Consider the following 27,994-nt stretch of genomic DNA (forward strand, 5'->3'; position numbering starts at 1 on the left):
ACTAGTCCATGGTCTAGCCCAGTTGTGTTAGTACCAAAGGCAGGATCCAAAGACTTGAGATTCTGTGTGGACTATAGAGCTCTAAATGCAGTCACCAAGACTGATGCCCACCCTTTGCCCAGGACAGATGAGTTGGTGGATAAACTTGGTGCAGCCAAGTACCTCAGCACATTTGACCTGACGTCAGGCTATTGGCAAATAGCCCTGACAGACCATGCCAAGGAGAAAACTGCATTTTCAACCCCAGTTGGCTTGTACCAGTTTAAGGTCATGCCTTTTGGACTGAAAAACGCACCTGCCACATTCCAAAGGATGGTGAACCAAGTTCTGGCTGGGATGGAAGATTTCTGCATGGCATACTTGGATGACATTGCAGTCTTCAGCCACTCCTGGGAAGAACATGTGAACCACCTAGGCCATGTGTTGCAGGCTCTGAAACAGGCCCATTTGACAATCAAAGCCAGTAAGTGCCAGATTGGTCAAAGTAAAGTGGTCTACCTTGGACATGAGGTAGGAGGTGGAGAAATAAGGCCTTTGCCCAGCAAGATTGAAGCTGTGCAAAATTGGACAACACCAACTACTCAAACCCAAGTGAGAGCTTTTCTAGGCCTCACTGGGTATTACAGGAATTTCATTGAGAACTATGGGACCATAGCTTCTCCACTGAATGTAATCTCCTCTCCCAAATTCCCTAAAAAGGTGAAATGGAATGAGGAGTGCAATCAGGCCTTTGAAAAACTGAAGAGAGCTCTTTGCCAGGCTCCAGTATTGAGAGCTCCTGACTACCACCAACCTTTCATTGTACAAACTGATGCTTCCAATGTAGGTATAGGTGCAGTTCTAAGCCAACTGGATGAGAAGGGTAGGGAGCACCCCATTTGCTTCATCAGTAGGAAACTGAAGGATCCTGAGACAAGGTGGGCAACTATCGAAAGAGAATGCTTTGCTATTGTGTGGGCACTGAAGAAGTTTAGGCCATACTTGTATGGTTCTACTTTTGTTATTCAGACTGACCACCAACCCTTGAGATGGTTAATGCAAATGAAAGGGGAAAATCCAAAACTATTGAGATGGTCAATCTGCCTGCAAGGGTTTGATTTCACCATTGAGCACAGGTCAGGGTGTCACCATCAAAATGCTGATGGACTCTCTAGGATGTATATCATCGACTAGAGGTATGAGGTTCATCCAGGAGTGGATTAAATCCTCCTGTCCCTTAGTCTGGGGGGGGCGAGTGTTAGGGAGAATTCTCTGTTTAGGCTGAATTTCCCTACCTAGTGAGTCCCCCAGCAGCTTTGCTGGATTTCTGGGGTTTAATTTTTTTCTCCTGCCAAGAGTGAGACTCTTTTACCCTCACTCTTGGACATGTTGAAGTGTGTTTTCTTGGTTAAACCTTGTGTTGAATGGGCTATGGGGTCTCTTACTCCATAGGGCCTCATGTATTTTTGTGATGTGGGTTACACAGCACCCTCTGTGCCGTGACCCAGGGGTGTCCTAGGGACTCCCCAACATAGACTCCATACCCTGGGACTGACTACTGTCTCCCAGGGCATGTAAAGTCACCAAAGACTTTACTAGTCTTAAATCCTGAACAGAACCAGTACAAACCATCATATTGTGGACGTACTGGCTGGGGCAATTCGATTGCCCCAGGGTCTGTTAGTCGAGGGGGCACGTCTCCGTCCCCCCTGATCGAGTTTTGGCTGGTGGCAGTGGAAACTACTTTTTATATTCGACCGCGAATATTTCCCTATGGGATTTCCCATTGTTTTAGGCTAACACATTTAATTATTTATTTACGGTAGCCTTAAACATACCGCCGGTTTATATATTTATTTTTATAACTCCGGTTGGGACTTTTTGCCAAAACTTGATTCTAAAATGGCGTTGGTGTTCGCCTCTGTAACTCTGACCCAAAGTGGAGCCCTTTGTTCCACTTTTGGCGGGCTTCTCCACAGAAGCCCTCCAAAGTGGTGCCACTCTGTCTGGGGTACTTAGGAGGGGTGGAGGGGGATTTAGGCACCCTGGACTGAGTTACCTTGGTAACTCAAGTCGCACTCCGTCCTGATTGGCCCAAGTGGTGAGCCGCCCGGCTCACCACTTAGCATGGTTGAGTGACAGCTAGGCTGGGTGAATGGGGGTTTGCTGCATAAAAGCAGGGCTTTGGGGACTGGGACTTCAGAAGTCGCCACAGGACCAAGAATCCGACGAGGGAAGAGCTGAGCCGACCTGCTTCGACGACACCACCCGGTGGAGCCCTGCTGAACCGTCTCACCACTTTTTCCCGACGACCGAGGAGAACTCTTAACGGAGTGGCTCCTTCCCTTGACTGGTGGGGACAACCAGTTTTCGCCTTCTTTCCGTTCTTTGAGGTATCTCGTGGCCGCCTTGCCTGTGCCAAGCACCCCGGCAACCGGAATACCACACTTTACCCCCATACCGCGAAAGTCGGCACCAACCCTTTAACCGGAGGACTCCGCGGCTGGTTTCTTCCCGGGCAGTGCAACGACCCTCTTCTTCTGCTCTTCAGCGAGAACTTCTTCTCCCCTGACCGACGTCGAGCCCTGCTGCCACTGCCTGGAACAACTGCCACCGCTGGAGGATCCTTTCCGCTTAAGGTACTGTGTTCTGCCTGGCTTCCCTTGCTACCGACTGTACGGGGTAGATTTAGTCCCCGGCTTTCGAACCTGGGAGTGCCTGGGACACTTTGGCTAAACTTTCTGAGCCACTCTAACCTCTTTTTGACTCTTTGCAAGACTTTGAATCTCTAACTAACAGTGTGATCTTGGGCACATTTTCGCTCCGGCTACTCTAAGAGTGGGCCCTGCCTAGTGACTTTTGCTCACCTGTGACTTTATTCTTCTGTAAGCCTATTGCAAGTGCTCTGGACCTTAGAGTGGTGTGTCTAACCCATTTCTGCTTTTTCTCTCCCTTTCTTGGAAACTACTAGAGTGTCATCTAACGTTAAGCACTCACCTCTGTTTTAATTAAGTGGTGTTTTACCTAGAGTTGTCTAGATAGGAGAAAGGATTGAATCTACTTTCATTATAACTGTGTTGAAGTGCTTTTACTATATTTTTGCTAGAGTGTTTTTAACTTATGTGTATTTTAAATAAATAACTATATACTTTTGAAACCAAGCTCTGGTCAGTGTTTGCTTGTGCTATTGTGTTTTGGTACATATTGTGTATACTTTACATACTGCCTAACTCTTCTTGAGAGAAGTCTGACTGCTCAGCCACAGCTACCAGGTAAATCTGGGTGGTACAGACTGCTACCAAAGGGGTTTACTGCTCTACCTGTAGTCTTAAATCTTTTGCAGTGTTCCCCAAGGGAACTGCACAGGTTTCTGCCTAACAGTGTGAAATACATTTCAATGAGTTGTCGATGGATTTTGTCAGCAAAAAATCCATTAAAAAAAACAAACGTTGGTAAAATGACATCGAACCGTAAGGCCAGGGGGAAAGCTCCAGAGGAAGAGGTGATACTTGGGTAAACTGGAAGGTGTTAATGTGTTCTTGTGTTCGATTCTACAGTATTAAATAACTCACACCTGCCAATTAAAAAGGCAATAAGAAAAAAAGAGAAATAATCAGAGCCAGCCCAGATATTAAATGACATGTTGCGCAAAATCTCTAATGTTGCCTGTGCTTTCCAGTTTCCCAGCTTGGCAAAGTTCCTATAATCTAACAAATTTGCTAATGCTATGCAACCATCTCGATTAAAACACTAGATATTTACAAAAGTGTGCCCACCTTGAACAAAATAAATGAATTCACAGTGATATGGTGTTCCTTTTCATTCAGATTCTTCTACTCACCTGCCGAATACCTGGATATTTCTCACTCATTAACTTGTCCATGTCGCTGTCAAATACAATGTTAGCATGGCTCTGCAGATGAATCCAAGCGCTGTACAGCTTGTCGGTCAGGGTGGCTCCTGCAAGCATGCTGAGGAACGCCCGATCTGTGACATCCTGCTCCTGATTGTCCACCTGTGAAAAAAGAGAAACAAAAAGGTAGTCATTGAAGGCAGAACCAAGCACTCACCCTTACAACCAGAGGTTCACTGCAAAACATTCAAGCAGCCACTCGTAACAAGCTAAAAGACATAGACAACGAAAACACTACTTCTAAGCCTATTTGCAAGTCTTACATATTTTTTTTAAAAATGTATTCACAATTTGCATTGAAAAATTACAACAGCAATCGTGGCACAGTATTTCTCATTCTTAACTGTCCAGTATATTATAGAAATACAAATGTCACACTTTCAATGTCACTCTCCTCCAGCATCTCAAATCATAGTTTTATTATCATCAAACTTAATAGTACTCAACGTATTGGCTTTGGAAGGACGAAGGGCTGAGTCAGCAATTTCAGGATATGAAGCTTTGATTGCAGGTTGAACAGAAATCGGAGGCAAGCGCTTAACTTGTAATATTGCTTCCCTACACATAATTACATTTCCCCTTAAACTTGACATCGTCTGGCAGTCCATAAATAATGTTCACATACATATAAAATAAGTTTCTCACTTAACAGATTTTATAGCAAAATCATTAAAGATAATTATTTTTCACATCCCACTACTGTTAATGGTATTAGGTTAACCACACTTCAATATGTTATTCTAACAACGTGATATATGGGATAAAATTCCCATGCAGATTGTACTATGTAGGGTTAACATCATATAAAGCTAATCTTAGATGGACAAAAATAAGAATAAAAAATCTGCTCCGGTTGAAAACATTTTGGAAAGGAGACGCTCAGTTGCCCAAATGAGATTGATGATAATGTTAGAGAAAATTGAAATGCCAACACAAGGCGGCAACATTAACCGAAAATTGTCTCAAAGAGAAAATAATCTGGGTTAAGATGTCGACTACATTCCATTCATCTCGTTTGAACACAGAATGTTTACATGTTATTTATAAAGACAGGGGATGGGATGTATTAATTATATCTCTGATTATCAATTTGAAACTCTCATAAAAAAGTATTTACATAAATCTATATAATTGTGGGTCCTCAGTGACTTTGCAGTCCCTCCACATGATTAAAGGGGGATAAGCAGTTATTTCTTAATTGAAGTCAATGAAATTATTTTACAGTTGGAGTTATTCAAAAAGGGTGTGGTGTATGTCCACACTTTAAATTATTGAACAAATGATACAGCACATAGAGAGTATATTTGAATTTTTTTTAAAGTGCTTTCTTATTTGAAACAGCCGCGGGTGATTTAAATAAATCAAGAACGCTGCATGGTATGTTAAAGTTGGCATTAATGCTTCATTGGAAGATCGGTTTTTGTACTCGCCCAAGATGACACCTAAAGGGTTTGGACAAAAAATGTTAATGAGGCAGACTAGTAGCTTGATGTTATTTCCAAAATTAAGCAAATATATGCCTGCTTTTATCATGAATATAAGCAAAGGGAACCATAATGCAAGGTTTCCTTAACTTAGATATGGAACGGTAGATGCTGTTGAGTTATTCTAAACCGAAAAGGTGAGTATATAAGACTCATGGTAAAAACAATGTTATGTTCTATTCGCTCCCAACATAAAGGGTTATTCTTGGGAGGATAGCTCAGCGGCAGCGTGCTCGCCTTGGAAGCAAGACGACATGGAGCAACACAGGTTCGATCCCCGTGTCTGCGCTTAGAAACCTCTGGGTATAAAGCGCGTTATAAATAACCTATCATATCATTTCAGGGAATAGACAAATTACAATATACGTGATTGCAGGGCAGTCTACTATCTCAAGAGATGGTCTATAAATGAGAGTGGACACATTTGTTTTACAAAATTACAATCAACATCTGAGAATATGGTACAACCGGAAATATTTTCTAGGTTATTTTAGCTGATAAATGTTAGACAATTATTTTAAATTTGCTATATCTATTTAGAACGTGGAAGAGGCGACGAATAGGTCTTCACTCATTGAAAAGTCATAGTTTGAAGGTTGAGAAGAGATAATCCTGGACCACCAGAAATAGGCGAAACTCTAACAAGGTTAGTGAATTATTTTATGAACATTGAAGATAACCTGGTTACATATAAAATGGTACTAAGACAACGATTTATATATATTTTCAGGGAAGTGGGCAGGATTGATCCTTGATAAAGGATGCATCATTCCAAAGCATGTTGGAGTTTTTGTGAATCATCCAATCTTACAAGCATTGAAAAATTGGCAAACAAAAAAACGTGCTATATTTGTTTTTTTAAGAGTTTTCTTTTAGGATTTGAATAATAGTTCTAAAGAAAATGCTGTACAAACATCATAAAGAAAATGTTCATTGATTTTTCAAAATTTCATGAAATACATTATGACTTGTTTGACATACTGTATTGATCTTTTTCAATAAATAATGAGTTGTATCTCGTTTAGAGTGCCGGGGACTAACAGCAAAGCTTGCTGTTACACGAATGTATAACTAGGAAAAGTGGTCATCATGGTCACAGAGAATGGAGATTTCAAATGCAGGACAATGTGACAGAACAAATCCTGCAATGTTCACAGTCTTTAAGCTGATCAGATCCTGATGAGAGGAAAATTACAGTATTCGTCTCATCATTTTGGGACCCTCACAACACCAACTAAAGCACCTTCAATAATAGTAGTTTTGAACTAAGGACCTGGTGTAGCAGGAGGTATAAACACCAAGGACCAAGCCTAAGAGCATCAAAAAGATAAACCCATCCTGACCGCAGTTCTAGAAGAATAGTTTGTGTTTGCAGTTTATTGCCTTTTGCATTCAGAGGCATGAAGGAAGTAAATATGTGAGCCTTAGATATTCAGTACTTACTTTAACAGTTCCACAAATGTCTCCTAGTTAGTGTTTAAAGACACAACATAAGTAATATACATTGTGAAAAAGGCATTTGTTCACGGTGGCGTATGACGTCTTTACTGAGCCTATTGTTCTTGGCCGCCTAAAATAATGTTACCACATGCCAGACTGTACAGGTCTGTGATTCCGATGGGAGCAAAGCAGGAAAAGGGGAGTTAGAGAGAAGGAGAGGGGGCGAATGTTAGAGATTCTGTACAAGCATGCAAAAGAGCCACGGTCCAATACTTGGAGAGGGTGCGAGAGAGTGCGAGAGAAGAAGGCTATGAAATGCTGCAAGAGAGACCGCTTGCAAGTGAACGAGAGGGTACATCTGAGAAAGCAAGGCTGCTAGAATTCTGGAAGGGCAGCCAGTGCAGATAACATCTTGCCAATAAGGATGAGCTGACACCTAAGAAGGTGTGAGAGAGAAGGTGAGCACACGAGCAGGGGTGGATGTAGCGAGCTAGTTTGAGAGAGGAGGATGTGGAGGAAGAGAGAGAGAGGGAGGGAGAAGGGCTGATGGAGGTAGAGAAAGTGAGAGAGTATGCTAGATAGGAGGAGGGCAATGGAGAAAGAGAGAGGGAGAGAAAAAGAGCGCAGTGAAGGCCTACACAGAGAGAGAATGGATGAGGAAGAGAGAATGTGGTGGGGATAGAGAGCGCACTAGACAGAGTGAGAGAGAGAGAGAGAGAGAGAGAGAGAGAGAGAGAGAGAGAGAGAGAGAGATAATGGAAGTAGGGAGGGGAGAGATTAGTAAGGAGAAAGCTAGGGTGAGGGCGAACAATGGTGAACAAGATGGTAATGGAGAGAGAGGGAAGTAGAGACAAAGAGGGCGATATGAGACAGAGAGAGAGAGAGAAATGTGCAATAAGCAATGGATGGAGTGGGTGATGTAGCCAGAGTGTGCAGGTGATGCATTATTCCTAAGCCTACGAAACATATTTGGGAAGTTGAAACATGGCGCTTAATGGTTGCTTGGTCTACGTCTGAAGTGCATATAGGTCTGTACAGCAGCCTTCTGTACAGTAAAGTGAGGGCCATGCATTTATTTTAATCTAAACTCTGCTCGGGGTCAAAGACTAACCAGCGGATTACCCACTTAATTGTTCTCCCTTGCATTGTATTTCAACATTGGGGTTTTGCTGTGTGCAATTTAAAGTTTCATTCAAAGCAGTGTGGGTGAGAGAAAGCGCAATGCTGCCCGTTTAAGGACGTTACCCTATGAACATTATGGCAGTTACCCTGAGAGATCTGAACACTTCGACTGCACATATCCCGGTAACATGTGGCCATTGGCGATTACCTGTGCTCACTTTTTTCTTACAGCAGGCTTTGGCAAACGCAGAAATCTGTAGAAAGGTGCTGTGCAATCGGAGTGGCTTTCAATTGCCCAAAAAAAGAGACGAAGAAGAAGTTTTCCTTTGCAAAATAAATACTTTAGTGTGCTTTTTTCAATCCAATGTGCACAGTCTCCCGCCTGCACGATACGTCCCTGGGGTCAGCAACAAGTATGTCTCCAATGCACCCTGCTGCATGCCTTGCAAACCACACGGACACAAGCAGCCGTGCAGCGAGCGGCCCGCCATATCATCAGCCCAGCACTGTACTGCTTCCGTTTCACCTGTAGTCATGCGGTCTTAACAGTGACACATTGTATTCAGCTGTGTTAGAAAAAGTTTTAAAAGCAGATCGTATAACACAGGAAAGAAGGATATAACAAAACGTGGGAGGGATGTGGCAGAATAAATGGCAATTCTTTAAAGTTTAGCTTTTTGGGATGAACGTCTTACATCCCACACGTGAGCGGAAATACAAACTAAGAAAACTCATAAAGCACGAATCAGATTACACATCAAGGACCAAAGGTCCAGGTCGCAAGCAGATCACCTTGTCATTCACACTATATACTTTCACCAAGAGATAATAAAGAGAACAGAACCATACACATGCATTGCAGGTTTTAGATGCTCAGAAAGACAGCAGACACAATTAACCAGCAACTATGCACCAAGCATTAATTTGGCACGCACATAGAAATAGGTACAAGCGAGTAGACCCAAGAGGCAGGAATCATGATAGACTATAGAGTAAGCATTTATTAGATAAAGAAAACATTAATAGATTTGAGTCACAAACATGACATCAGTAATAGGGGTAGCTCTTTACGTGGCAAGAGAGGGATATCAGCTAGCAAAACGCATACACATCAATGGAGGCATTCACAGATAGGATAAGCCATGAAAGGAACGCAACGACAGAATGACATAGGGACAGAAGTTAGCCTTAACCAAACCCATACACACACATCATGCACAGGAGAAACGAGAAACACATCAGGTAGGAGTGTGTAGTGGCAATTCTAAAAATAGACAATATAACATATATATATATATATATTACCAATATACATTCACACATATGGGATACATTACTCACCGAAATCGTATTTCTGATGCTTGTATCTGCGTAGATTCACATGCTATGCATAGGCCAACACCTAGTGGAAGCTGCAGAGTATTAGATTTGTTTTCGAAATTCGAAAAGGGATTTCGACAGGGCGTGACAGTAATACTATCCCTAGTGTGACGTCCGCTGTACCCATGGTCATTCACGCGTCGAGGTCTCTCAGATTGTTTTGTTTCTGACATGAGGAAGCATGAAGTGTAGAACGAGTACAGATGTATCCAAGCAGATATCTATCAGACAAGCTCATAAAAACATCCATGCACCTTGTCTCCTGGGGATCTAAGCAGATACAAGCATCAGAAATACGATTACGGTGAGTAATGTATCCCTTCTGAGGCTTGTGGAATCTGCTTGGATCAAATGCTATGCATAGATTAGCTAGCAGTGTTAGGAGAAGGTGGTGGACTGTGAGAAGGTCCAGCGGCAAAGATGTTTTAGAACCGATTGTCCCACCTGTATATCTGCTTTGGAACGAGTGTCAATGCAGTATTGCTGAGTGAAAGTGTATATTGAGCTCCACGTAGCTGCTCTGCAAATGCTGTCTAAAGAGACATTTGCAATAAAAGCCAGAGTGGCTCCTGTGCTCATTGTGGATTGAACTCTTGGCATGAAAGGCAGTGTCTTGTCTGACAAAGAATAGCACAGTTGACTATCCATCTTGACATTGCATTTATGGAAATGCGGTCTCCTTCTCTGCTTGGTGCTACGGAGACAAACAGTTAGTCTGTTTTTCCTCGCGGTCTGGTCTTGTTTACATAGTAAAGGACCCCCCTCCTTACATCTAGTGTGTGGAGTTTTACCTCAGCTGAGCTCTTTGGGTTCTGGAAGAAAGCTGGTAGCTCAATGGACTGGTTCACATGAAATTTTGAGATGAACTTAGGAGAGAACCTAGGATGTGTACGTAAAACCAGTTTGTCCTTGTGTCTGACAAAGAAAGGATCCTGCACCGACGATGCTTGCAATTCACTAATCCTTATTATGGAAGTAATAGCCACTAAGAAGGCAGTTTTGTAATTCAGGTGTTTAAGACTTGACTTGTGCATAGGCTCGAATGATGGCACCATGAGCTTTGCGAGTACTACATTGAGATCCCATCCTGGCGGTGGGTTAGAAATTGGAGGATGGAGTCTTTACTCCCTCCATGAATGCTTTGATGACCAGCACTTTCCACCAAGATACTCTATTGTGGGACGTGGTGTAAGCCAATAAGGCAGACAGGTGGACCTTTATAGAGTTGAATACTAACCCAGACTCTAGCAAGTGGAACATATAATTCATAATGTGGGATGGAGTACATTCTATGGGGTTTATTTGTTTAGACTGGCACCAAATTACAAATCTCCTCCATTTGTCGAAATAACTGTCTAGTATTTGGTTTTCGTGCCTCCATGAGGATATCCATACACCTCTGAGGTATGTTAAGATGTCCGAACTCTATGACTTCAGGAGCCATGCTGCCAAGTTCATTGAGTGAGGATGAGGGTGCACTCTTAATCCCCCGTGTTGAGTGAGTAAGTTGGTTTGGCACGAGAGTTTGATGGGATAGCAGTTTGCCAGATGTGGATCCCATGACTGTCTTGCCCACATAAGAGCAACTAGAATGAGCATCATGCATTCCTTGTGAATCTTGTTCACCACTCAGTTCATAAGAGGAGTCGGGGGGAAAAGCATAAGCAAATCTCCCTGACCAGTTCATCCATAAGGCGTTCCCCTTAGAGCCTGGTCGGGGGTAACCTGGACGTGAAGTCTGGGCATTGTTTTTTTTCTCTTGTAGAGAGCAAGTCTAGCGTGGGGTAACCCCACTGAGAAAAGAGGTGGTCTACTACCCCTGTGTCTTGTTTCCATTTGTGTTCTTCTGGTAGGGGATCTCTGCTCATTGAGTCAACTAGAGTGCCGGGTTCCCCTGGAACGTGTTGACAGGATAGGAATATCTTCCGTCTGAGTGCCCATTTTCAATTTTTTTATGCTATTCTGGACAGATTTGGAGAATGTGTGCCCTCCTGTTTGTTGATGTAAAACATCGCTGTAGTGCTGTAAGTGAGGACCTGTACCGACTGGTTTGTTAGGAGTATCTTGAATGCCTAGAGGGCTTTGAATACTAGCAGTAGTTCCAGCAGATTGATGTGGTTCTGCGCTGTGGCATGAGTCCACAGACCTTGTGCTGTGTGATGAAGGTGATGAGCCCCCCACCCGGCGAGTGACGCGTCTGTCGTAACTATCGCTTGCACTGCTGGATCGTGGAAGGGTTTCCCCTTCCACAGATTTTCCCTTGTCCACTAGTGAAGGTTTTGTACCAGTGTTGGCGAAATGACCACTAGATCGTCCCACTGACCGCTTCCCTGAGACCACTGTTTCGCCAACCATTCCTCCATGGTGCGCATGCACAGGCGTGCGTGCGGTACCAGCTAAATGCAAGATGCCATCATGCCCTGCAAACGCATAGCTTTGTTTACGCTTATCTGGCGGCCAGCCTGATAATGAGGCATTTGCAGTAACATATTTTGGACTCTTTCCTCTGACGGGAAGACTAACCCCTCTCTTGATTCTATTACAGCTCCTAGGAACTGGTTGGTTGTGCTTGGCACTAGGCTCGATTTTTTCTCGTTTATCGACAAGCCCAATTGAAAGAGAAGGTTGACAGTTCTTTGAATGTTTTGCCTCAAAATTTGGGGAGTCTCCCCTGTAATCAGCGAGTCGTCCAGGTAAGGGTACACTGGGATTGTGTCCCTGTGCAGGTGCGCTGCCACCACCGCCAGTACCTTTGTGAACACCCTTGGTGCAGATGCTATTACGAAGGGTAGCACCTTGAATTGGTAGTGCTGGTTTGCTATCTTGAACCGCAAGAATCTTCTGTGTGCTGGGATCATTGAAATATGAAAATAAGCATCTTTCATATCCAATGTCGCCATGTAGTCTCCCTGCTTTAGCAGAGAGATTACCTCTTGTAGCTTAGTCATGCAGAACTTTTGTGGCTTGACATAGGTGTTTGCAGGGCGTAGGTCTAATACTGGACGCATTGTTAGATCTTCTTTTGGCACAAGGAAGTAGGTTGAATAAATACCCTTGTTTACCTAGTTCTCCGGGGAGACTTCTATGGCGTCCTTTTGAAGCAGTGTTGCGATCTCTTCGAGAAGGATGCATGTTCTTCCTTCAAGTGTTTCATTTGACGCGTCAGATGCTTCCGGGGGTCGCTGGATCAACTCCATACAATAACCGCCCACCACAGTGGATAGCACCCATTTTTCTGAGGTGATTCCCTCCCATGCTTGCGTGAAGTTTGTAATACGCCCTCCTACTGGAGAGGCATGGGAGGGCACCTGAAGTGGGTAGACATTGTTTGGGAGGTGTGGCTCCACCTCTAGAAGTGGAGGACCTCCCCCGGCTGCGAGATCCGCGCTGTCCCCTTTGGTAACCTTGCGAGGCCTGGCCTTGGTTGTTACCCCAGGACGATCCCTGATTCTGATCGTATCCTGAAACCATCTGTGACATTTGTCCACGAAATCGACATAAATGTGTCATATTCATCTTTGGTGGATTTTAGGGCGTCTTCAACAGCCTTTCCAAAGAGGACGTTGGGCTCAATAGGCATATAAAGAAGCGTAGCTAGAGTCTATTACTTTAAGCGGGACTGGCGCAGCCATGCGTGGCGCTTAATAATTTTACTTTCTGCAATAATTCTGCCTTCATTGTCAGCAGTGTCTACATTATTTTTTAGAATGCAACTAGAAAGTGCTCTGCCTTCTGCTGCTACCTGGGCCAATTGGGTTTTAAGGGGTTCAGGAGCTGATGACAAAGAAGACACTTCATCCCACTTATGGCAGTTCTAATTCACCAGAAGTGTTGTATTGTTTGCGATTCTCGCCTGAAAGGCAGCAGAAGTGGCTACTTTCCGCCCCATAGTGTGTTTATATATATATATATATATATATATATATATACATATACATTCACACATATGGGATACATTACTCACCGTAATCGAAATTTCTGATGCTTGTATCTGCTTAGATTCACATGCTGTGCATAGGCCGACATCTAGTGGAAGCTGCGGAGTATTACAATTTGTTTTTCGAAACTCGAAAATGGGCATCGACACAGGGCGTGCCAGTAATACTATCACTAGTGTGACGTCCACTGTACCCATGATCCCTCACGCGTCTAGGACCCTCAGATTGTATTTTTCCTAACATGAGGTAGCATGAGGAGTAGCATGAGTACAGATGATCCAAGCAGATAGAAGAGAGATAAGACTACAAGCATCCATGCGCCTTCTCTCGGAGGGGAGGAAGGGTGGGTCGCATGTGAATCTAAGCAGATACAAGCATCAGAAATACGATTACGGTGAGTATTGTATCCCTTCTGAGACTTGTGGAATCTGCTTAGATCACATGCTGTGCATAGATTAGCGAGCAGTGTTAGAAGGAGGTGGGATTTGAGAAGGGTCATGAGCAAATAAATGTCTTAGAACCGCTTGTCCCACTTGAGTATCTGTCTTGGAATGGGTGTCAATGCAGTAGTGCTGAGTAAAAGTGTGAATAGAGCTCCAAGTAGCTGCTTTGCAAATGGTGTCAAGGGGAACATTTGCAATGAAAGCCAGAGTGGCCCCAATGCCTCTTGTCGAGTGGGCTCTGGGCGGAAAAAGGCAAAGTTTTGTCAGAAAGAGAGTAACACAACTGGATACAGTTGACAATCCACTTGGAGATGGCACCCTTAGAGACGCGATCTCCCTCTTTGCCTGTGGCTACGGAGACAAACAGTTGATCTGTTTTCCTAAGCGGTCTGGTCTTGTTTACGTAGTAAAGGACCGCCCTACGCACATCTAGGGTGTGTAGTTTAACCTCAGCCGAGCTTTGTGGGTTTTGGAAGAAAGCCGGAAGCTCGATGGACTGGTTTACATGGAATTTAGAAATAAACTTAGGTGAGAACCTAGGGTGTGTCTGTAAAACCAGCTTATCGTTATGAATAGTAAAGAAAGGATCCTGCACTGACAGAGCCTGAATTTCACTGACCCTTCTTATGGATGTAATGGCTACTAAGAAGGCAGTCTTATAGGTCAGGTGTTTGAGACTTGTTTTATGCATGGGCTCGAATGGGGGGCCCATGAGTTTAGATAGCACCACGTTCAGGTCCCATCCTGGTGGTGGGTTAGATATATGAGGATGAAGTCGCTTTACTCCCTCCATGAAGGCTTTAACCACGGGTACCTTCCACCACGACACCTTGCTATGTGAGGTGGTGTACGCTGAGAGTGCTGCCAGGTGTACCTTTAGTGAGTTGAAAACCAACCCTGTGTCCAGCAGGTGGAGCATGTATGTCACGATTGTGGAAGGAGTGCAATCAACTGGGTTGATTTGTTTATTCTGGCACCAGATAACGAATCTCTTCCATTTGTCAAAGTAGCAATGCCTCGTGTTCGGTTTCCTAGACTCTTTTAGGATGTTCATACACCTCTGTGGTAAATTGAGATGTCCAAACTCTATGACCTCAGGAGCCATGCTGCTAGGTTCATGGAGTTGGGTAGAGGATGTACCTTATAACCTTGGTGCTGGGACAAAAGATTGTACCAGCCCGGGAGTTTGATGGGATCGCACACCGAAAGTCTGCGTAGGTGTGGAAACCACGGTTGTCTCGCCCACATGGGACGAGCGTCATCGACTCTCTGTTCATCTTATTCACCACCTTCCTGATGAGGAGTTGGTGGAAAAGCGTACGCAAACATCCCTGACCAGTTCATCCACAGGGCGTTCCCCAGGGTGTCTGGTTGGGGAAAACTGGATGCGAATCCTGGGCACTGTCTGTTTTCGCTTGTGGCGAATAGGTCTATAGTGGGGAAACCCCACTGAGAGAAGAAATCTTCCACGATTTCTCTGTGTAGACACCATTCGTGTTCCTCCGTAAGGGGATCTCTGCTCAAAGCGTCCGCTAGAGAATTGAGATCCCCTGGAACATGTTGAGATGACAGAAAGATGTTCCGTCTGAGTACCCATATCCACATTTTCTGGGCAAGTCTGGACAGATTTGCCAAACAAGTCCCTCCTTGCTTGTTCAGGTAGAACATGGCTGTCGTGCTGTCCGTCCGGATCTGCACCGACAGGTTCAGTAGGTGGGGCTCGAACGCTTGAAGTGCTCTGAAAACTGCCAGAAGCTCTAGCAGGTTGATATGATTCTTGGCCACTGTGTGAGACCAGAAACCCTGAGCTGTGTGGTGGAGATAGTGAGCTCCCCATCTTATCAGGCATGCGTCCGTCGTGACTACCGCCTCTATCTCGGGATCGTAAAAGGGTTTCCCCTTGGATAGATTGTCTCTTGTCCACCAGTGGAGGCTTTGTACAAGTGTTGGCGAAACGACCACTAGATCGTCCCACTGACCGCTTGCCTGAGACCACAGTTTCGCCAACCATTCTTGCATGGGACGCATGCGCAGGCGTGCGTGGGGGACCAGGTAAATACATGACGCCATCATGCCCAGCAAACGCATTGCTTTGCGTACTGTTATCTGGCGACCGGTTTGATATTGCGGAATTTGCAGTAGTATATTCCAAATTCTTTCCTCTGAAGGAAAAGCCAACCCCTCTTGAGTATTTAGAATAGCTCCTAGGAACTGCTTGGAGGTGCTGGGCACCAGACTTGATTTTTTCTCGTTTATGGAGAAGCCCAATTCGAAGAGGAGGTCGATAGTTCTTTGAATGTTTGTCCTGCAAATTACTGGGGTCTCCCCCGTGATAAGCCAGTCGTCCAGATAAGGGTACACTGGGATTGCCTCCATGCGTAGGTGTCCCGCTGCCACCGCCAGTACCTTGGTGAATACCCTTGGAGCCGAGGCTATCCCAAAGGGCAGTACCTTGAACTGGTAGTGCTGACTGTCCACCTTGAAGCGCAGATATTTTCTGTGCGCTGGGAACATGGAAATATGAAAATAGGCATCTTTCGTATCCAATGTTGCCATGCAATTCCCCTTTTTTAGGAGGGGAATTACCTCTTGGAGAGTAGTCATGCGAAAATTTTGGGGCTTGACATACTTGTTTGCAGGCCGCAAGTCCAATACTGGGCGCATTGTCAAATCTTTTTTTGGTACAAAGAAGTAAGTTGAATAAATACCCTTGTTTACTTGGTGTCCCGGGACGAGTTCCATCGCGTCCTTTGCGAGAAGATTTTCAATCTCTTCGAGTAGGATCTTCTGGTGGTCTAAGGAGTGTATTCTCTGTCGTGGAGGGTGGTTTCGGGGACGCTCTAGGATTTCTATGCAGTATCCTGCGGACACTGTGGACAGCACCCATCTGTCTGATGTGATCCCTTCCCAAGCTTGGGTGAAGATGGAAATGCATCCTCCTACTGGGGATGCGTGAGAAGGGACCCTGAACGGAGCGTCACTGTTTTGGTGGAGGCGTGCCCCCTCCCTTATTGGGACTGCCTCTACCCCTACCACGACCTCTTTTGTTACCCCTGCCATAACTCTGGGTAGACTGCTGGTTAGTGTTGCATGTAGTACCCTTGCCTTGGGAATAGTTTGAGCCTCTTTGGGAGTTCTGTCCGTGAGGCCGACGAAAATTGCCATCCCCTCTCTGGTTAGGGGGTTTGTTGGTTAGTTGCCCTAGGGACTTGAGAGTCTCGTACGCCGTCCTTGGCATTCTTCAGCGCATCCTCGACCGCCTTTCCAAACAATAGATCCGGCTCCGCCGGCTTATCTATCAATGATACTTGGGTCTCGGCCTTGAAACCAGACTGCCGTAGCCAAGCATGCCTCTTGATGACCATGCTTTCAGCAATTAATCTGCCAGCGTTATCCGCGGCATCAAAGGTTGATTTTAAAATGCAACCTGACACGGCTCTCCCCTCTGCCGAAACTCGTGCCAATTGGCTTTTTAAGGGTTCTGGGGCGGAGTCTATGAGAGCCGCGACTTCTTCCCACTGGTGGCAGTTGTAACTAGCCAGCAGGGTGGTGGAGTTGGCAATCCTTGGCTGGTAGGCGGAAGTGGAGGCTACTTTCCTGCCCAAGCCATAAATCTTCTTGCTCTCCTTGTCAGGGGGAGCTTCGGACGATGACAAGGGTGTTCCCGCCCTCTTACGGGTGTTTTTAACAACCAGGGAGTCCGGTTTGAGATGTCCCCTTATGTACAGTGGGTCAGATTGGGCTGCCCTGAAAAGCTTTTCAATTCTGGGGTTTACTGCCCTAGTGAGATTGGGGTTAACAAGGGAAGGGACTATCCTCCTTTGTATTGACTTAAGGATAGGGATGGCCTGAGCAACAGGTTTCTTTTCTCCCACCAATTCCTCTGCAAAGTCCCTCTCTTCCTGAGCACCTTGGGCGTCAATGTGGAAGTGCTGTGCCGCTCTGGACAGGACCTCATTCAGGGGAGGCTGGTTGTCGACAGGGGAGTCGGTAACCGCGGGCTCTTTTTCTACCGGGGAATCTACCCTGTATGTATCTGGGTCGTCCTCCTCCTCCTCCTCCTCCTCTTAGTCCTCATCCCCATAATAGCCTGTCCCAGTTTGTTCTTCGAACATGCCCACATCTGGATCCTCACACCAAAGGATGGATCTTCCTGATATTGAGAATAGGGCTGTGTATAGAAGGGGTCTGAAGACTGAGTTGGTGCTTCACCCCGGGACTTCTTACTTGGGGGTATTGGATCCTTAGAGCCTGAGGGAGGTGACCCTTCTGGGGTATAAGAGAGAAAGTGTTCCGGGTTTTTGGCGTACAAATCTGCCAATGATGACATCCTTGACATTACTCTGTCTATGTCATCACTGGACCATTCCCTTGAACTGGGAATAACTCTTTCCTGGAGTGCTTCCCCTGTTTTATCCTGACTAGACCTACTGGTTTGAACAAGGGCCTTAGGGACAACAGACTGAGATTTGTCCTGACTAGACCTACTGGCCTGAACAAGGGCCTTAGGGACAAGAGACTGAGACTTGTCCATCTATTTAGGTGGAGTAGAATGTAGTTTAGGAGTGGAAGTACGCTGGGACTGCTTACTTCGTTGTTTTCCCCCCTCCCCGCAGGTGGAAGAGTGTTTCCCCAATTTTTGGGCCCTATCAGAGCTTTTCGATGCCTGGCGCCGAAAATCGGGGGTAGAGTCCCTGTCTCTGGAGAGTGTAAGGGATTCAGTAGCAGCCTTCGCGCTGCCTGTAGACGCCGACTCCTGGAGTGCGGCCTGGGGGTAGAGGTCGGCGGCGTCCTCCGACGACCGAACCTCAGTCACTAAGGGGAGCGAGGCACTCTTAACAACAGTGAAGGGTTGCCTGGTGTCATGAGGCGATCTCGAACGCGAACGCCCAGAGGACACTGACTCGGTGGACCGTTCTCTACGTGCCTCTTTCCGAGAACTCGACGTGCGCGTCGAGTCTCGGATGGACCTTTGTTTGCTGGAAGTGGTGTGGGTAGCGCTCGTGTCGCCGGGGGTCTTCCCCATAGCTGCCCTGCCGGACAACCTTCCGAGGTCGGGGACTTCGCTTGGCTGTCCATCGACGCCACATTGCCCTCGCCATCCGAAAGTACGGCGTCGCTGCCATCGCTGAAGGCACCCTCCGCGGCCATGGCCTCTTGTCGCCTGGTGTGGTGGGCCCAATGCTTTGTCGAACGGTCCTTAAGGGTCTTCGGTTTAAACCGACTGCACGCCCTGCAATTCACCTCGGGGTGGTCCCTCGGCTAGCAGAGATTACACGTGGCGTGTCTGTCAACCCAAGGATACTTGCGGTTGCACTTGGGGCAAAATTGAAAAGGGGTACCCTCCATACGCACCCTGTGGCAGCGGGCTGGGAGTGTAGGAATATAAGTAATGTACCTATATTAATCAGAGTGTAGTATATGTGCCACCCCCCACTCTCCCTACTTGCAGGGCCGAGTCCAGAGGACTTCCGAGGCCCGGGCCGAGGCCAGAGGCCTTCCGAGGCCCAAATCCGTCGCTGTAGTCCGACGGTTGAATTTTCTCCGGTCGGGCGTCGAGTGTCGATGTTTGGAGACTCGACGTATAGGTGGAATAAACGGGGAAATATATAACAATATTTGCAAAATCTGACTAAGTCAGGGAACTCCGTTCAGGGCTTCCGACCAGCATGGCGGAAAAAAACAATCTGAGGGTCCTAGACGCGTGAGGGATCATGGGTACAGTGGACGTCACACTAGGGATAGTATTACTGGCACGCCCTGTGTCGACGCCCATTTTCGAGTTTCGAAAAACAAACTGCAATACTCCGCAGCTTCCACTAGATGTCGGCCTATGCACAGCATGTGATCTAAGCAGATTCCACAAGCCTCAGAAATATATATATATATACATACATAGTCTGGTTTGAGCTGTCCCCTGATATAGAGAGGGTCTGTGGGAGCAGGGCGGAAGAGCTTTTTGATGTGTGGATTAACTGCCAGCGTCTGGTTTGGTGTTTCCAGAGAAGGTTGGATCCTCCTCTGGCTAGATTGCAGGATGGGAATGAACTGCATGACGACCTTCTTATCCCCTAGAATATCCTCAACAAAGTCCTTGTCCTGTTCAGTTTCCTGTGTTTTTATCTGGAAGTGCTCAGCTGCTTTAATGAGCAAATCGTTTTGTAGTGGCTGGTTGTCTATTGGCGAACCTGTCACTGGGGGGTCTAGGGTGACAGTAGGGTGATGGAAGAGGCTATGTTATACTTATCTTCCTCCTCATTGTCATCGCCATAGTCCTGTTTTTCGCCCTCCTGAGCTGTGTAGTTGTCTTCAGTGTCGGTATCTGGGTCAAACAGATCAATGAATGGTGGGTCCTGCTGGGATATCAGGACGAGACCACTTAGGAGGTGGCCGAGACGTAGGGGCAGCTGCAGGGGTCTGAGAAGTAGAAGCAGCTGTAGTGGGAGCGGTGGTGTGTAAGATTCTGGGTTCTTTTCAAAGAAGTTTGCCATAAATTACATACTTCTTATGACCTTAAAAATGTATTTGCATGTCCATTGTGCCGAGCTTGGTATGGACATTCGGTCTAGTGGTGTGACTGGGACTTGAGGTGAGGGCTGGTCCTTGTTTTTTTAAAGCTGCTAACAAGGAGTCCTTTCCCTGGGGATGTGAATCCTTTTCCCTGTGTAGTGTAGGAGACCTTTCTTTCTGGTGGTGAGGGGTTTTTGAAGAGTGTCTTTGGGACTCTTTCTCCTTAAGGAGGCTCCTTGGGACGTGTTTCTTAACCAGGTGGGCTATACCCGATTGTCTGGAGCTCTTTGCTGTTTTTTACGAAGCTGTTGAACTTCGGCTGTGGAGTGACCCGACGTCTCGTCTACCGATGTGCGACATTCGGGAATGGATTTAGGCATGGCGTATGTTTTGTCTTTCGACAGTTGTGGCCTAGGGCCCAAAAGGACAGGGATTCTGTGGACCTCTCCCTAGATGCCGTGTGTGGGCTGTTGGTTGAAGTACGCGTTGTCCCACGGCCCTTGGCTGTGTGTTTAGTGGTAGGGGCAGTGTGAGCACTGATGCCGCCGGGAGTCGTCCCCATAACCGAGCCGCCTGCCTGTCTGCTGGGGTCGGGGGCTTGTGCTTTGGAATCCAACGTTTCCCTGTCGGCTACGGAAAATGCGGCATTGCTCCCATTGCTGTAGGTTCCCTCCACGTCCATGGTGGCCTCGGCCTGCATGGCGTGGCGGTTCCCAGCGCTTAGTTTTACGGTCCTTTAACGTCTTAGGTTTGAAGAGCCTGTAGGCTCGACAATTCCCCTCGACGTGATCCTGTGGTAGGCAAAGATTGCACACAAGGTGCTTGTCGAGACAGGTGAATTTTTTGTTACAACTTGGCCAGAATTTGAAAGTAGTTCCATCCATAGCAAAACAAAATGGCAGCTAGGCGAGAAAAATGTATGTAAAGGGGTAAATACATTGACCAATGTCCTCCCCACTCTCTCCCTACTGTTGGGGCCGAAGCCCAAAGCGGACCTCCAAGGCCGAAAGGATCTGTCGACGGCCGTTCTCTTCACTTCTTTAACGATAGTCGGTGATAGAAAAAGAGAAAGGATAGGAAGAGTAAACTAACTATTTTGAGTAATCAATGGCGTTATGCCAAAATCAGAACTCTGCGATTTAGCATCAGACTATGATGGCAGGAAAAAAACAATCTGAGGGACCTCGACGCATGAAGGACCATGGGTACAGCGGATGTCATACTAGGGATAGTATTACTGGCATGCCCTGTTGACATCCCTTTTCGAATTTCAAAAACAACTGTAATACTCTGCAGCTTACACTAAATGTCGGCCTATGCAGAGCATGTGATCAAAGCACATTCCACAAGCCCCAGAAATATATATACACACACACACACCAATCCATATACATCAATACATCAACACACCAATCAATATACATTAAAACACGTGCATGCGTATGTATTTACGCTTGTAGGTACCTAACACTTAGTAGGCCTCAAGATGGAAGACAACACATAGGCCACTTGAATATGATAGCATTAGAGATAGTTTTGCACAGCAGAAGGCAGTCAGTTCAAGACATTGTAAGAGGAATGCATTGGCAAGGTCAGCAGTCTTGAGCACGGTGTAAAGTCACGCAGCGATTGTTTAGAAGTATGAAGTGAAACTCCTTCCCAAGCGCAACACAGGAGAACATGATCGAATTAGATGTTTCTAACAGAAGCAGAGTCTGCGAGGGGGACGGGGTAGAATGCTGCATAGGGATTGGCTCCAAAGGACAAACGTCAATCCGGTCCCACACATCCAGTAAATTAAACATAATGAACAAGTTCTAAAAACGAACAAAGGTCATAGCCCTGATGAGAACAAGGCTACGTGCTGTGACAGGCACAGGACAAAGTAATTTAGACAGAAGGGACACATTGCCTCCTGTAGGAAAACATCCATCTAGGAGCAGAGAAACATACAATGAATATCACAAACTCTCAGCTCAGAGAGAACTCAGGACACAGAACTAAGGAATGTCCAAAGGCCATAGATCAACACAAGACATACAATATAGTTGTACATCGATTAGGACACACCAATGAGCTACAGCAATGAATTTTTTGTTTTTATTTTTTATTTTAGCATACAGTTTCCTATTGAAACCTTTCAGCTTTAACTTTTAAATACGAGGGGAAAAAAAAAGTAAACCAAGGCAAAAAGAAAAGGAAATGTAACAACCCTCCCCATGTAATCTGTAGCAATTCCTAGTAAGCCATCTCAGTTAAAAATTATCGCAACACGTTCCAACAAGGCAAATGTTATGGAAATCCTAGTCCCTAACTTCAACTGGGACCAAATGTCTCTTTCAGATAAAGTGTAATACTCCAAGAAAATGTTTCCCAACGAGGTGGATCGTACATCCCCAACTCCTTGACTGTTCATGATCAAATGGTACAGGGATTCCAACGAATAGTTACAGAGTCTACAACGATAGTCCCTGAGTTCCTTAGATTTCCTGGCCTTCAACACTTCTCATGTCGGTAGGAGGTTCAGCCGTAGCCTAAAAAATGTAGTGCGTGCTTTGTCTAATGGGAATTTCATCAAGTATGGGAGGATTTTTCCACGGCTTCTAGCATCTCTGCAATGCTTCCCATGCAGTTTATAGTCAGTTACTACCTCCACAGTATCAATCCAGTCCTGATCGTAGAGAGATTTTTTTTACGTTGTCCGGATTATCTTTTAAAGTTTTCTTACTCCGGCCAATGCTGTTTAGTATTCCAGTACATTTGCTACTCCATTCTTCCAGTGCATGTTCACTTTTTGCTTGGAGGGCATGATTTAGTAGCTTAAACCCTCCTTCAGATGGTGTTATAGGGCACTTTCAGTATAAAGACAGGGTCTTCCAGAGACAGAGAGTATAGGGATGTTAACCCAAGTTCTTTCCTAATAATCACCAGAGGCATCGAGTTTCGTAGAGATAAAACATATCTCCAAAAGGTACCCTCAATTAATGACCACATTTTCCAGGGAAACGATAATGAGCCTTACTACCCATATGTTAATATGGGACATACTTTCATCCTGTAAAAGGTAAGAACTGGAATGAGTGAAAATTTGCAATAGCGTTTTTTGATGATCTTTGCTTGTACAACCAGGCATTTTGTTTTCCTTTTTAGCTCCTCCTTACGATGTGCATCAACTGAACTGTCATTAATCGAAATGCCCAAGTAGCTCATTTGTGTTACCAGGGGTATTTTTGTACTTTCAATAGACCGGATACATCCTTTTAACTTCCCCCCGGGTTTCCTCCTGAGAATCAAGACACTGGACTTGAGTGGATTTATCTTCAAACCATTTGATGCTAAGTACGTTGCCAGTGCATCAAGTTGGCGCTGGAGTCCGATCGGAGTCTCGGCCATGATTATCACATCATTGGCGTATAGCAATCTGTTGACCGGTATTCCGGTTATACTCGGAGGGAAACACCTGACACCTTTATACACCTCTTCCATGTCTGCGGTATACAGGTTAAAGGTCACTGGTGCTAAGCGGCAACCTTGTTTTAAGCCAATTGTGGTGGTGATTGCTTCAGTCAGGTCTCCAGCATTGTTTAATCGTATTCCCACTGAAGTGGATGTATGAAGACTTTTTATGGCTTTCAGTATGTCTCGTGGGCACCCTCAATTGCTTAATTTAGACCACAGGGTTTCTCGGATAACAGAGTCAAACACCTGCGATAAGTCCACAGAAGCCAATTCTTTAGTGAAATTAGTGATTAGTGTTCTTTAGTGAAATTCTTGTTTTCAACAGATTTATCAAGAACAGGTTCAATGAGGTGCCAATGCCCTTCTCAAAGCCAGACTGCCAGTGATCACAATGAATAGTTTCCTTGCTCCAAGTAATCAGGCGCTTCAAGATAAGGGCTGCAAACATTTTCCCCATTGCATCTAAAAGGGCGATTGGTCTATAGTTTCCAGGTTTAACCTATCAACCTTTTTGAAAATTGGGACTATAACAGAAGTAGTCCACGAAGCTGGTACTTTCCTCCTGAGTTTTTCTGAAGAAGGAGTTGTTCTGAAGGCTCTTTTCAGTCTATACAGCACCCGTTTTCTTATAGACACTGCCATGTCAAATTTATGTTGATGCTCTATTATTTTTCTGCATGTATAGACACAACTGAGTCTGGTAGTCCAGGTCCATTTTCAACGGAGACATGTCGAGAGCTATAATGTTTCCTCTAGCTAGTCTCAACCTGTTTCTGCCCGGATGTATGGCGAGATTTCCGCTGTTCGATTGTTGGCCATCTTGTTGAGATCCTATGATCCATACCTGTAGGATGTTATGGTTACTCATTATTGTAGTTAATGCTAGATGATTTTAGCCCCTTACCACATTTCTATATAGAGGTATAGCACACATAATCCTGAAAAGTACACAGTCCGAGAGCAGGGGGCGTGAAATCATCACAAGAGGTCATGCACACAAACTATGGGAAAAGAAAGGGAGAAGCTGCTGCATGTTTCCAGTTAGAAGTTGCAATAACATGCTGCGAGTTGGTACAGTTTGAAGGGTGAGAGCGTTAAGATTGTGCCAACGTTTAATTCCCATAAGAATAGGATGTGAAGAATACAACTGTTGCCACACTGTTCACACCTCATAATTTCTTTGGTCAGCAATGACTGAAGCGGCCCACCCCATGATGGCCAAAAGAGCTCCAGCAATTAAACGCCAAGGATTGAACACAACAAAATTAAACATTGACTGTCCAATAATGAGCCTGAGAAAGTAGATGGTACCACTGTGAAGTCACCATCATAAATTAAATAATAGAATGGTCACAAGCGATAGGATGGGCCAATAGGGCTGAGCATTGTATAGATTCACCTATGGAGCAATGTCAATTGACCAGTCATCGTACTGTATTTTCAAAGTATTTGGAAACAATGTTTTGAGAAGTCACTCCACTTTCTACTATAAAACACCACCATTTTGTATTGTTCATTGAATTATTTTTTTCAATTATTCCCGATCGCAGTTGCATGTAATAAACTTTATTTTTTATTGCTCCTGTGCACTCATTTGGATTGTTTTTATTATTGATTTTGGGGCTTTACCCTACAAGCTATTTGGACCAATACAGGACAATCATCCTGCATCATTCTTAAAATGATTAACTCGCAGGTTGTGCAGCATCAACCAATAAACACTTATTATAGAGAACGAAAAGAGACACTTTAGGACAGCACACAAGGATGAAAATGTTAAGCCGAATCAATGTGATAAACGTCAGTATTGTTTAGGATTTATGTGCATGACATGCTGCTAGGCTTCAAAATGTACCTTGGACCACACATTTCTAGCAGTGACATCTAAATGTCATTTATACATACTTTCATATGGACATTGTCGAATGGGTAGTAAACTGCCATACACGCGTTGCGTTTCCTATTGTTAGCAGCAACACCTACACTGTATTATTCGGATTCCCCAACAGCAGAGTTTCCATTGCAAAGGTTAAATAAACATTTGGGTAAAGCAGGTGCTTATATGTGAAATCCTGTTAACACATGTGCCAACATATGTTCTTGTAATACTAGTCTTCCAATTGGATGCCAGTAACGACTGATCTGACAGCAGAAGAGTTTCTGATATTGCAAAAGTAATCCTAAGCAGCAGGATCATTGTTCAATATAACTATTCTAGACGTGTGCATAATAGACACTAATGTTAGTGCAAAGAAGACACAATTATCTAGTTCATCACATAAATGAAGGACGAGTTGCAGATAACACTAAAGTATACATTTAAAGTTCCAGGACGAATTACATGAACAATAAAAACAATATATAAAGAATCACCTACTCGCTGCACACTAAACACAATGACCGAAACATAGACATCACGGACAGGAATGAAGGGGAAAAGATAATGTCAGCGTTGTATCTAACATATCTCAGGCATTCACAGCTTTTCTTGTCCTTTAACACACTTACCCCAATCCATACATTTCTAGTGGTTCCATATCCTGTCCGAGGGGTCTACATTCTTGTTCTGCTCTATTGCATATTACTATTTACTAGCAGAACTACAGCTACCAGAATGCAAAAAAACACGCTCTCCCACCAGCAGCACTTTAAACTGTGCTTTCTGGGCCAGGGATAGAGACTGGGGGCTTGGCCAGGCACCTCTAGTTCTAGACTGCCTTCCACACGAGGACCAGCAGAACATGCAAGGGTCTGAATTTAGGGCACTGACATTTTTCCCCATCTAAAGGGGGCCGTGCTTCCCATGTGGCAACAGCCCCACCCCCTGCCTCACTAGAAAGGCATCAGCCTGCAGCCACATGCGTAAACAAGCCGGCCCGAAAGAGAGACACAGATCTACACAGTTCATATTAGGTGCATGCAGTGATGTGGCGTAATAAGCGTACATGTGGGAAGAGCACTGCGTGCACACCCACGCGCTCTACCCGCATGGATCCACGCGGATCCCACAAAGCAGCATCACCACGGAAAATAAAAGACGTGGCCTGCGTGCATGTAGGACGAGCAGGCGACACCACTCTCTGTGTTGCCTCATTATGGCTGCTCCGATCGGCCCATGCCGTGGTCGAAGTGTAAAAAAAAAAAAATATATATATATATATATATATATATATATATATATATATATATATATATATATTGTAGAACTAAGTTCCCTCTGCCCGCCCCCTTTTTCTGCCAACTCCCCCCCCCCCATACTCACGGGAAATCCCCCCTCCACCAGGCCCCCCAAAGGCATTAGCGCGCCCTGTGCAGCAAAACAAAAAATTAGCACGCCCTCCCTCTGCGCCACCATGGGTACGCGGTGGTGGCGGAGGTCACATTTTTAAATAGCCACAGGTGCAAAAGCATCAGCGCCCTATTTTTTATTAAATGCGCACCACTCCCGAGGAACATTACATTGCAATAGGGCGCCTGTGGTGCCTTCTCCCACCACACCAACTCGGGGGAGACCTTGAAAGACTACCCCCGAGCTGGCGTGCCGTAGCCAGGGGCAAATGCCACACCGGGCTGTCAGTGGGGGGGAGGGGGGTGTTTCTAATGGCACCCCGAGGCAGTCGCCCAGACAGCCCTGCCCTAAGGCTGGCCCTGCTCCCCCCCCATTGAAACCCCATACCTGGGTCCAACCTTCCCTCCACTCCACCCTGCAACATCGTGTTTTACAACAGTTCTAGTAAAACTGATGAAAACACAAAGAAAGAAAATGGATTGAAATGACCACCATTAGTGTGTTATTGTCCCACTCAGAATGCACCTTTCATGCAGCCTCCCCTTCACCACCAACCGTTTGCACCTCTTAAAGAACATGGCCAGCCACCGACACACCATTCCAATGCCAGTAAACAAGTATGAGCCTACAGCTATTCATGCCTCCGGGTTTGGTGCACTATACAAATGTCAAAATAAATACGCAGCGCGCACTCAAGCTGGGCTTTTTGGCTACTTGGGAGTGGGTTTTATATCCCAAGCAGTCTATGGAAATTAAAAAAATCCCCTTTCAGCCCCAGAGAGATAGTGCAGTGAAATTTTACACTGGCTTGAAATCGACAGGGCTAAGGTTTGAGTCTCCAGTAAGGATGAACATTTTTTAAAAAGTATTTTTTTTTAAGTTGCTGTTCTGGAACGGTAGTCTAGGTCCGATAAAGTGAGGGAATGATGAGGGGTTACCCTGAAAAGTAAGGGAACGTCGAACCCTTTAGTTCCAGCCCACTTTGACCCCTGTATAACTGGTGATGTTCGAAGGAAGGGCTACTGCTGATGAGGGCA

General features: G+C 45.4%; 1 protein-coding gene across 1 annotated transcript in view; it reads right to left on the reverse strand.

Annotated features, from left to right (window-relative positions):
• Window positions 1-27,994, reverse strand: part of POLR1A (RNA polymerase I subunit A) — a 1,786,762-nt gene that overhangs the window by 1,047,919 nt on the left and 710,849 nt on the right. The window contains exon 10 of the mRNA XM_069632173.1: window positions 3,821-3,994. Coding sequence (XP_069488274.1) covers window positions 3,821-3,994 — 174 coding nt within the window. The remainder of the gene's footprint in view (window positions 1-3,820; window positions 3,995-27,994) is intronic.

This window comes from Ambystoma mexicanum, chromosome 6q, assembly GCF_040938575.1.
Source record: "Ambystoma mexicanum isolate Mex_15411 chromosome 6q, UKY_AmexF1_1, whole genome shotgun sequence".
NCBI lineage: Eukaryota > Metazoa > Chordata > Amphibia > Caudata > Ambystomatidae > Ambystoma > Ambystoma mexicanum.